The 12,131-nt window shown below is 50.4% G+C and overlaps 1 protein-coding gene across 1 annotated transcript; it reads right to left on the bottom strand.

Annotated features, from left to right (window-relative positions):
• Nucleotides 1–8,742: 8,742 nt before the first annotated feature.
• On the bottom strand, nt 8,743–9,798 carry LOC105000604 (testis-expressed protein 19.2-like). The gene has a single exon (XM_010856550.1). The coding sequence runs from the start codon at nt 9,796–9,798 to the stop codon at nt 8,743–8,745; it is 1,056 nt and encodes a 351-aa protein (XP_010854852.1).
• Between the last annotated feature and the right edge of the window lie 2,333 nt (nt 9,799–12,131).

Genomic DNA, 12,131 nt, shown 5'->3' with positions numbered 1-12,131 from the left:
GCGTTCCGCGCCCAGGCCCCTGTCGCCGGCGCCACCTGCCCGGCTGCCAGCTGGGAATGCGCGGCGGCCCTGCGCCCGGCCCGGATATTAATAACCCGCGGGAGGGGGGCTGCTAGAGAGGGGGCGAGGATGCGCTGCGGTGGGGGGAGCCACGGAGGCCCAGGGACGGGAGGGCAGCAGGGGCGGGAGCGGGGGGTGGCAAAGCGAGAGGGCAGATCACGGCGCAGCTGGGACTCCAGACGCATCCATGGGGTGAAGCTCAGTCCAGCCTGGCTGGCCCCACCGCGGAGCGTCTCTGCTTCCCTTCGCCCTCTGCACTCCACCACCCCTCAGTTTCCCAAGCACTGAGCCTCGGACTCGGATTCAGATTGTCAGTCAAGCCCTGGACCCTCCTCTGCACCTGTGGGGGACGCAGTGGGTGGAGGGTGGTTCTGAGAGACCCATGCGAGGCCAGGACCCAGTGTCATTAAAGACATTCATAATGTGCACTCGTCACTATTTCCAAAACCTTTTATCAACACAAACCTTTTATTGTCCCCATTAGACAACTCCACATCCCATTCCCCCAGCCCCTGACAACCACCATTCTCCTTTGGTCTCCATGGATTCCACTACTCTAAGGACCCGCTGTGAGTGGGATCATACATTCGTCCCTTAGTGTCTGGCTTCTTTCACTTACTATGATGTCTTTGAGCTTCCTTCATGTTGTAGCAAGGGTCAGAGTTTCCATCCTTTTCAAGACTGAAGAGTATTCTGTGAAGACAGAAGAGTGAAGTATTCAGAAGACTGAAGACTATCTTCTTTTTCTTCTTTTAATGTATTTATTTATTTGGCTGGGCCAGGTCTTAGTTGCACCATGTGGGATCTAGTTCCCCGACCAGGGATTGAACCGAGGCCCCCTGCACCGGGAGCATAGGGTCTTAGCCACTGGACCACCAGGGAAGCGCCCTGAAGAATATCTTCTGATTCAAGGTAAATCACTTTGTTTTTCCCTTCATCCCTGATGGATGATTTTGGTGATGGTGACTAGTGCTGCTATGAATATTTTGATTTATAATTTTCTGTTCCTTTCATGCGTCATGGTCCTTCCTTTATTTCTTTGAAAAATCCTAACTGTCCTTAGTTGTCAGATTTTTTCCAGATGACTCTGTTTTTAGGAGCCCTGGGGCCCTTGGAGTACTGCTCTCCACTCCTCATTGTCCCTGAGCCTGGAGGCCCCTGGCATGGGGGTGTGCTTGAGTCACCCCACTGCTTCTCTTGGACAGGTAGACTCATAGGCAGGTCTTCCTCTCATCCTCCTGTCCTGTGGGCAGGTGATTCAGGCTGGTCGGCCTCATGGTGTTCAGGCTCATCTGCTGCCTTTGGTCCAAACACCCTGTGACCAAGGGCATGCCCAGGTCACAGACAGAAGCTTCCAGGAACACCGCCAGGGTTAGCTGCTGGGGTCACTGAGCAACCTGGCTTGACATAGGCCCTCAGGGCTGCAGGCTGGGAAATATGGATGATCAAGGACAGCATCTGTTTAGGTGTTGGTCAGCTCCCTGCCCATCTCAGAGCAGCCTTGGTCTCATCTCCTGGTCACGACGTCCTGCAGAGCCACAGGCCACACAGCCCATGGCCTCCTCTCTGGCAGACCTGAAGGTGCTGGTGGCTGATATGTCCTCTCAAGGGACATCATCAGGGAGATTATCTGAAACTCTTCCTCTATTGCACTGTCCTTAGCCTGGACCTGAGAGGACCCGAATGGCTCCAGTGGTCAGGGCTTGGGGCTTGAGGAAAGAGGGCCAGGATCCTTCAGGGAGCTGGTGCTGCTGTCCTCGGGTTAGTGGACCACATCCCTAAGATCTACTGTGTTCTTTGCAAACTAAACTCTGCCTGTCTCTGATTCACTTTATGGACCATTAAATCATAATCATAAAGCTCCCACTTTCCACAAATGTGACTTTAAACTTTGCTCTGCATTTAATGGGGCTTCCCTGGTGGCTCAGATAGTAAGAAATCTTCCTGCAATGCAGGAGACCCAGGTTTGATCCCTGGGTCGGGAAGATGTCCTGGAGAAGGGAATGGCTACCCACTCCAGTATTCTTGCCTGGCGAATTCCCTGGACAGAGGAGCCTGGCAAGTTACAGTCTATGGGGTCACAAAGAGTCGCATGACTAAGCCTGTCTCTGATTCATTTTATGGACCATTAAATCATAAATCATAATTATAAAGCTCCCACTTTCCACAAATGTGACTTTAAAGCTTTGCTCTTCATATAATGGGTTCATTATATTTTTAAATGATCATTTTTCTGCAAGAACTCTTTTCCAACTGGATTACTAAATTAGTGGAAGATGAGATGCCATAGGCTGAATCTGGCTTCATGGGGTCTCTTCACAGGTGCCCACCCAGCCTGATCACAGACTTGTCAGAGGCACATCTTGTCACTGTCCTGTCCCCCCAGCCCCTAAAAAAATGCCTTGGAAAGAGAAAGGGAAGGGAGTAGGACTGGGGGTGGAGGGAAAACAGGCCTCAGTGCACCTGTAAGAGTCTAGGCCAGCCCCTTCAGGAGAGCAGAGTGGAAGGAGTCCAGAGTTGGGCAGAAATGGCCCACATAGCCTCACCAGTCACTGACAGAGACTGTCTAGGGCCCAGCCGGGGGGCCCATGCCCCAGAAGGAGGTCCCAGAAGGGACACACCTGCTTGGCTGTCCCTCCCCCAGCCTAGGGCCCTTCTGCAGTCAGTAGCTAACTGTTTTCCAGGAGATTCTTCCCTTGATGCCGCTGCTAATGTTGTTACTTGATTTCAATTTCAGAAACAATTTCCCCAATCCTTGTCTCAAATACTCAAGATCTGAGACCCAGCTGGAGGGATGAGGATTGCAATCAAACCAATTAAAACCTGTCCAGGTCTCCAGCTGGAGGCGGGCCCCTGTAGACTAGCAGAGAGCCTCCAGCATCTGAGCAGTCCAGGTGACTGAACTCATGAGAGTTCAGAGAGGTCCCGACTATAAATATTCGGGTTTGGGAAAGCTGGATGCAGGGAGAGGGAAGAGAAATGTCAAGTACACACAACACTGTCTCTCTCACTGTTGACACTGGGGCCCCTAGGGGAGCCCTGTGGCCCTTCTGCCTAGAGGAGAGGTGCTGCAGGTCCGGCGCTGCTGCCTCCCAGGTCCCAGGGGGCCATTCAGGCCTGGTAGCCTGTGGAAAAGGGCCCCAGTTCAGAATCCATGAATACACAGTTTCATACTGTGTATTCTGAGTGAAAAGGCTGGATGCAGAGGCCCCGAGCGCCCTTATGGGGATGGCAAAATGGGAGTTGGTGCAGGAGATGGATAGAAACCCCAGGGCCTCCAGTTCTGTCCTAAAAGCAGGACAGCCAAGGCCACGTCCTCACATTCTCCGTGGGCTCTAACTCCTGATTCTGTCCAGGGAGCAGAGTACAGAGGCACCGCTCCCCTCAGCATGGCCATCACGCTCCTTCCTGCCTCCTTGGGAAACCAGAAGCTCAGGGCCCCACCTTTGTGGGGTCCTTCAGCCCCACCCCTGAAAACAGCAGTGGGGAGGGGGGCCTGGGCCTCCAAACTAATGGAGGCACCTCTGCTGCAGGCAGAATCCAAGATAGGGGGTCCCTGTTCCTACAGGTCTCTCCTGGAGTATTTAAGTGCACGCTCAGATAGACTTTGGGTTTAAAAATCTCCAGGACCATCATCACCATCAACTTTACCACCACTTCCATCACCACCACCTCCATCACCAGCAGCAGCAGCAGCACTGTCAGCAGTGGCAGTATTGTAACCTTCACTCAGTACATGACACACACCTGGGTGCCTCCGTCTAGCTCAAGTGATGGTATTTTTCCATAGTTGCTTCCAATGGTTGTTTAAGGAAATAATGCATCCCTAGCCCTCCAAGTTCCCATTCTCCTCTCTCCCTAGAGGCACCGCTGTCCTGACTTTGTCCTGGTGACTTTTGTTTTTGATCATGTCTTTTCCATGTGCAATTCATAATGTGCTTTAATATTGTTGTAAATGGAACATACTGTACCTATCTTTTTGCACTTTTATTTTTTCTCTTAACCTGATCCATACGAGCTCACTCACCCTCTGAAAGGCTCTGTGATGCTCTGCACCACACACCCCAACTAATCTGGCCTTTCCTAGGGCCAGATGTTGAGCAGAGTCAGGCAGAGAGCCCCGGACCAGATACGGAGATGGCCAAGGACGTCGGGACTCCAGCTGCCTCGGTGTGGATCTGGGTGCCTTCCCTGGGCAGCTGCATGGCCTCAGGGGAACTACTATCTCTCTGTACCTCAGTTTCCTCATCTGTAAAATGCGACTAAAAGTAGACCTTATCTCATCTGAGTATTGAGAGATTTAAAGGAGTTTATGCTTATAAGTGCTGGTGGCTCTCAGTAACCACTGGTGGTCAAGACAATGATGGCGATGAAGATGAAGGTGACGCCATGGTCCCTGCCTTTAAGAAATGTTCGGTCTAGTGAGGAGAGGAGCCACGATCACCTTTCATGTGGCTGCCCAGGACAGAAGGGCAGCTGCATCTGGGCTGTGTTTGGCTCCTGGCTAAGTGAGGGGAAGAGACAGACATCCCCTCTAACCACAGACGGGGGCTGGTCCAGGAGGGGGTCCTGGAGGAGGGGGCTCTGTGCTGTGGGACTGCTAGGACATGGCAGGAAGAAGTGATTTTCCTAAATCATAGGGGTCCGTGTGGTATGACCTGCCAGGCACAAAGCTGAAGCCCCCAGAAGACAGAGATTAAAGCTGGAACAGGCCACAGTCTCAGCTCAAGCCAAGGAGTGGTCAACCGTCCCCTGGTGCAGTGAGGTCCTGGGTGCCTGGACATCTGCCCTGTGCTACCATGGCCTGTGCAGGTCAGGGTGTGGCCCATCAGCAGCCGCAGCGCAAGGCCCAAAGGCCCCGAGGCCTGGGTCTTCAGAGGGTCAGACTGCAGGGGAGGGGGTGCGTGCCTCCTTCACACCATGCTAGGGCACCCACGGGAACATCTGGACCCTGCGCCACCTCCTCAGGTGCTAGCAGTGACTGTAGCCCAGTCCTCAGCTGGTGTGGGGTGCCTGACGTTGGGGTAGGGAAGTCTCAGTCCCTAGTTGTCTTCCCTGCCTAACACAGAAACTTCTAAAGAAGCCCCAGAAACATTAGCAGATTTCTGCCTGTGGGTTGGGGCAGGGACCCCTTTCCTGAAAGCACACGCTTCACCCATGTTGCCCCCAACACAGAAATCATTGCCGTGGCAGGACAATTTGTGGAGACACTTCGTCCTTCCTGCAGTGTTTCCACCAAGAGTCCAGGGTCTGGGCACTGGAGAGCATGGACCACCCCAGAAACAGAGGCTCCTGCAACACAAAGATGCCCCAGGCCCCAGGGGCAGGGGTTGGCTTGGACCGGAGCAGGTCCCTCAGAGGCGGGAGGAGCCCCAGGCCTGGTTGTGGTCAGCAACATGGACACACATCTTGATCGTGTCCATCAAGCTCCTTCCCTGATCAGAATAGAAGGAGATTTGGCCAGTCCTGTCCTCCTGCTTCCCTCAGAAATACCAGAAGCTCTGGGGTCATAGGTCCCCACCCCCACCTCACCTGCTGGGCAGCTGCTCTCAGGGTGGTTTGGAAAAACCATGGCGTACGTTGTCCAACCCTCTCTGCGGCCCTTCCCAGGGCTGGGAATGCTGCCAGCACTGCAGTAGATGTTTCTGGAGGGGGCCTGCACCACAGATGGTGGGATGCCACACGCCCTGTGCCATCTCCCCTCCCTTTGGACTCAGCCTCTCTGTCCTGTGCTCTTTCCAGTGCTCTCGGCCTAGTTCCTCACAGAGACGCACACCAGGTCTGACCTTCTGGGGCCGGCGCACCATCGACTGATAAAATATAGAATTAAATTTGAATTGCTGATCAATGACAAATTACTTTTAATGCTATTTGGGACACCTGACAGGAATATCCCTCCACAGGCACCCAGGCTGTGAATGCAATAAGCGTAATTATTTGTGCTGCTGCTCTGGATTTGAGAGAAAATCACCGTGTAATTGTATACAGCGGGAAGGCCAGAGTTTCCACTAAAGGCCAGAGCTGACTGTAGCTGTTTTAATGGAAAGAGTGGATTAATTCACATTGGAGCACCATGGCGGGGCTGGCGGGGCGGCAGTGGCGGGGGTGGGATGGTTGGCACTGTTCCTCACAGGTCCTCTGAAAAGAGAACGGACAATTACCCCTACTCTGGGCCAATGTTCTACATGTTTTACATTTGATTTTTTTAAATTGCAGTGAAATTCACATAACGTAGTTAACTATCCAGTGGCTTGTAGTACATTCACAATATTGTGCGACTATCACCTCCATCTAGTTCCAGAATATTTTCATCACCTCAGAAGGAGACCCTATATCCACTAAGCAATTATTTCCTCCTCCCCTTTTCCCTCAGTCTCTGGCAACCATTCATTGCTATTGTTTCCATGGATTTGCCTATTCTGAATATTTCACAGAAATGAAATTATACAATGCAAACTCTTTTGTGACAACTCCATTCACTTATCACAGTTTTCAAGATTTATCCATGTTGCAGCATCAGAACTTCACTCCTTTTCGTTTTTGCTTTAGTCACTTCAGTACTGTCCTACTCTTTTGCAACCCCATGGACTGTAGCCCTCCAGGTTCTTCTGTCCATGGGACTTTCCAGGCAAGAATACTGGAGTGGGTAGCCATTTCCTTCTCTAGGGGATCTTCCCAACCCAGGGATCAAAACTGTGTCTCCTGCATTAGCAGGTGGATTCTTTACCACTGAGCCAACAGGGAAGCCTCATTCTCTTTATGGCTCAATAGTAACACCCCACTGTATGGCTAGATTACAGTTTGTTTATCCATTTGTCAGTTGATGAACTTTGGGTTGTTTCCACCTTTTGTGAATAATGCTGCTAGAAGCATGTGGGTATATGTTTTTAAATTATTTGGGTATATACCTAGGAGTAGAATTGTTGGGTCATATGGAAATTATATGTTTAATTTTTTTTAGGATACACTTGATCTTCTTTCATCTTCACCATTATCTTGTGAATTGATGTTTTTCCCATTTTCAGATGAGAAGAGCTGAGGAACTAGCTGTAGCCTCTTGGCAAAGAGCTGGGGCTCTTGCTTGGGCGCTATTTCAGGGCTGCCTCCTCCTGACCTCAGCATCACCGCAGTACTGCAAAGCAGCTGGGTCATTTAAGAAAAATAGCCTGCCTCAAATAAGGGTTTGCTGGATCCATGAATAAATGGACTGTTTAACCTGGAGGGACAGAGAAAGGAGGGGATGAAGGCAAGACCACGCTCTTTACTTGGAAGAAGAGCCAGATATACGTTCAAATACAGACTCCAAGTCAATAAATGCCTACAGAGTTATGAGATCATGTTGAAATGAAGTGTTTTGAGTGGCTGCTGTATCAATGCCTTCCCTCCATCTAATTAGCATCAGATGTCTTCAAGACCTACCTGGAGATTCACATCTGAAAGGTATGAGAGAAAAAGACTGTTCCCAGATATCAATGAAAGGACCTTACTATGTTAATACCTAACATAGCAGCAACTCCCCAACTCCCACCCCTAGAGTAGACCCTTAGACTGCATCTTTCACTGAAAGAGACAGCTCATCTTTGAATCACTGGAGGCTCTGCCAACCAGACTCCGAGCAAAGGACTGTGGAACCCTCTAGATTGGTTGTTTATAAGGAAGAGAAGTTGCCAGCTAAGAGCTTCTTCCTGGCCCACAGCACTCTGCTGACAAGACCTCCAAAGCTTCCTTCTCCTGTAAGTCTGTGCAAAGCATGGAGAGGCTGATGCACACGGTCCCCCATTTCCCTCTCCTGTGTCGTGAACATTATTAGCAATTTTTGTGCATGGTTCTACCTCTAGTTTTTATTTGTTTGTTTTTAAATATCAGGGGCACAAATTTAGAGTGACTAAAATCTGCATTTGATGACACAGTCTCATTGTTCAAAGTATGGCTCTTTGTTATTTTAAGCATGTGTGTATGTATTAGTTGTTTATAAATAATGTGATAAACACCTGTAAGCACTATGAGCCAAAAAACTGACCAGAATCCTCATCTGGCCTGTGCTGCTCCACTCTCTGTCCCCTGCTCCCAGGGGACTTAAATCTGTAAAGGTGACTTGACCGGAACACTGAGACAATAAGGACTAGCTGAGGATGAGTTAAGACAGGGCTTTGATGCACAACTCTTAATACTTTATTAAATTAAAACAAGAACTAAACTGTCAAATTGCATTAAAAGGCCAACATTTAAAACCGGGCCTTCTCTCGCTACAGAGCAGAATGTCCAGTGCTGCTGACAGGGTCCTGTGGAGACCCAGAGACCATCTGGTGACCCCGTCACCCAAGACTGAGAGTATGTATCCCACCCATGGCATTTCTCTACAAGTCGAGGGCACAGCTCTGCACCCTACTCTTCATGCCACATTCTGCAGCAGTTGTTCACACCAGCACATCCTTGTCGGCTTCATGTTCCTAACTCCTTGATAGTTGGCTTCTCTCCTCAATACTGATATTTGTGTTGCTTCCTTGTTAGGCTATGGTAGGTCCCATTTCTTAACCTCTGGCCACTCACCATTTTCCCTCCCCAGGCCCAAGTCCCCATCCATTGCTAATGGTTACCTGGCTTCTGTGGAGTGGTCAGTCCTTCTAGCCTCTGATGTTCTGGGGAAGCCAGGACAATGGTGACCACGTGGACCTCAGTCCCTCAGTTCTGGGACCCTGGGTTGAGGGGCTGGAAATGTGGCAGCTCTCCCAGGGCCGAGGCTCCCACAGCAGCCAGGTTCTCCCCAGGCTCTCTGGGCCCACTGGTACCGGCATCCCCTCCTTGGGTGGAGGACTGTGGCCTAGAGGCTGAGTCCCCCTCCTCAGGCTTCCTCTTGGCCGAGGGTGAATAAGAAAGGATGGTGAATCCCCTCTTAAGCAGGGCTGAATCCGCAGGCACCAGCTCTTCAATCTGCCCTGGAGGGGAGGATTCCAGAATGCTTAGCTTCCAGTGGTGCAGTTCCTGCTTCTGGGGTGCATCTTGGAGTCTCACCACCCACACCTCATCAGGCTCCAACAGCAGTTTCCAACACTGGCCTGGGGTCATTCGGACCCCTCTTGGCTTCATCTTCTGGAGGTAGACAGCATCATAGCGGCCCACTAGGGAGAGGATCTGCAGGTCCAGTAAATAGGCTTCAGCCTCAAGAGGGTCCATGTCCTGTGTGGTGCCCAGCTCCAATACCATGGGCTCTCCTGCAGGCAAGTCCACTTTGAAAAACCCCTCCCATGGAATGGAGGGGCTTGGCCAGTGGGAACAGGTAGGGATTTCCCCAAATCTCCAGGGAAGGCCCTGGGTCCAGTCAGCATCTTCAGCATCCAGGCCCAGAGGTGCCGCATCCTGAGGCTGCAGCTCAGTGGGCACAAAGTGATCATCTAGGTCCATGTCTTCTGACTCCACAGGGCCTGACGCCAGGGTGTCCAATCCCCAGCCCACAGACTCGCCCTGTGCAGGCTCCCATAGGCCCTGCGCCCAGTTTGGCCCCATCACTGGGGATGACCCTTGCTCAGACCCTGTCTCTGAGTTATCCATAAGCTCAGGGTCCCAATCTCCATCTTCCAAGTCTTCTGACTCTAGCTGCCGCTTAAGGTCCAGAAAGGCAGCCTTGTAACAAGCAAAGCAGATCCTTAGCTGTCTGCCATGTTGAAGCTGATACCTCCAGGATGCATGGAGATAGGACATGCCCTCTGCCGCATACCGCTTGCTGACTGGAGGGCACATGGCCAAGCTGTCTGACTCCTGAGACACAGGCAGAAGAAGAAGGACTAGCTGTGATTTTCGAAGATCTGGTCCACAGAAGAGGGCGCAGTGAAGAGCAAGGGTCAGGGAGGAGGGGCAAGAGAACAGAGAGGAGAAAGATGAGGATCACCAGGAGAAGAATTTGAGGTGGCGGTGGATGAACTGTGTCCCGATCCAACAGGGACCTGTAGAGGTTGGCAGGGAAGAAACTCTGGAATTAACTTCTGCTGATGCCAGGGCTCGGTTCTCTGGGATCTGCAAAGAAAAGCAGTGAGGTTAGGGCGCCCCCAGCAGGTAGGTGGGAGCAAATCACAGAGGGAGGAGAACCTGACCACATCTGACAAAACCTGAGAGAACATGTCAGAACCTCAGAGAATCTGTCAGAACCAAAGGAAACCTGTCAGGACATGACAGAAACAGAATTGATCAGACCCTGAGAGAATCTGTCAAAATCTGTCAGAAACTGAGGGAAACTGTGAGCCCCTGAACAAATCTGACCGAATGTGACAGAACCTGACCAAATCTGACAAACCTGTTGGAACCTGTGAGAATCTGTGAAAACCTGAGGGACACAGTCAGATCCTGATCAACGCTGACAAAACCTGATTGAAACTGACAGAATCTGAAAGAATTGGTCAGAACCTGAGGGAATCTATCAGAACCTAAGGAAATCTGTCGTAACCCAACAGAGAGAATTGGCCCGAACCTGAGGGATCCTGTCAGACCTGACCAAATCTGACTGAATCTGACAGAACCTGAGGGAACCTGACAGAACCAGAGACTCGGTCAGAACCTGAGGGTCCTGTCAGATCTTACCAAATCTGATAGAACCTGCCAGAGAATGAGAAAACCTGAAGGAAAGTGTTGGAACCTGAGAGAAAGTCAGAACGTGAGGGAGCTGGTCAGAACATGACCAAATCTGAAAATACCTGTTAGAACGTGTGAGAATCTGTGAGCACCTGAGGGAATCTGTCAGAACCTGAACAAATCTGACAAAACCTGACTGAACCTGACAGAATCTGAGAGAATCAGTCAGAACCTAAGGGATCCTGTCAGACCTGACCAAATCTGTCCAATCTGACAGAACCTGACTAAATCTGACAGAACCTGATGGAACCTGTCAGAACCAGAGAATTGGTCAGAACCTGAGGATCCTGTCAGATCTCACCAAATCCAATAGAACCTGCCAGAGAATGAGAAAACCTGAGGGAAACTAACAGAACCTGATAGAGCCTGAAAAAACCTGAAGGGACCTATTGGAACCTGAGAGAATATCAGAACCCGAGGGAGCTGGTCAGAACCTGACCAAATCTAACAGAACCTGACAGAACTTCTTAGAACCTCTTGGAATCTGATAGAGCTGTCAGAACCTGAGGGAACCTGACAGAATGTGTCAGAACCTGATGGAAACTGACAGAACCTGAGTTATCTGTCAGAATCTGAACCTTATAAAACCTGAAGGAGCCTGACTGAACCACCCCCACCTGAGCTAACCTGTCTGGCCTGAGGCTACGCTGGATCACATTGGCACTGCAGGCTCCAAGCCCCACACTGTTAGTCTGTAGGCCCCACTCTTCCACTTCAAGGAGTTCTCACCCAGCTTGGTACCGCCCTCCTGTGGGTACACGTGGGGAAAGCAGGGAAGGGATCCTGCCTAAGCATATAAAGAGCCATTTCCCATGGTGCTCTGGGCTCAATATTTCCCATGAGCCTCAGCCCACCAGGAAATGAAACTGCTGAGTCATTCTCACTTCCCTCATCCCAGGAGAGCCTGTGTAGCCCCCAGAGAGGGCAGTCTTGTTCCTCTAACCCTGTCACCAGGGTGATTGTTCCTGTGATATTTGCTCCTCTGAGGGCTGAGAAGACTGTTCCCATTGTTCTCTTCATTCTGCAGGTTTCTGAAATTGTGTGGGTGATTCTCTCTCTTATGGTTATTGTCCCTTTGTGGGTCCCTTGGGTGACATACTTGATCACAAAGCCTGTCTTTCTGTGGTTAAAATGGATTCTTTCTTGTATCTCTTGATGAAAGTTTCTTTATGAATTCCAGAAACTGTAAACTGTTATTTACAATTTAGGCATATTTCTGGCCCTCTGACTTTCCACTTTTAAAATAAAGGCTCTTTACCTATAAATAATAAATAATTGCTGGAGAGGGTGTGGAGAAAAGAAAAACATCCTACGTTGTTGGTGGGAATGTAAACTGGTACTGCAAGTATAGAGAACAGTATGAAGTTTTCTCAAAAAAACTAAAAATAGAGTTGTCACATGATCCAGCAATCCCACTCCTGGACATGTATCCAGAGAAGACTGTAATT

The sequence above is a fragment of the Bison bison genome, unplaced genomic scaffold, assembly GCF_000754665.1.
Source record: "Bison bison bison isolate TAMUID 2011002044 unplaced genomic scaffold, Bison_UMD1.0 scf7180017864371, whole genome shotgun sequence".
Classification (NCBI taxonomy): Eukaryota; Metazoa; Chordata; class Mammalia; order Artiodactyla; family Bovidae; genus Bison; species Bison bison.
Note: the sequence above shows the minus strand (reverse complement) of the source record. Positions and strands in the feature narration are given on the sequence as shown.

What these genes read in the sequence shown, in the direction of transcription:
- LOC105000604 (XM_010856550.1), bottom strand. Translation starts at nt 9,798, where the DNA reads ATGTGCCCTCCAGTCAGCAAGCGGTATGCGGCAGAGGGCATGTCCTAT.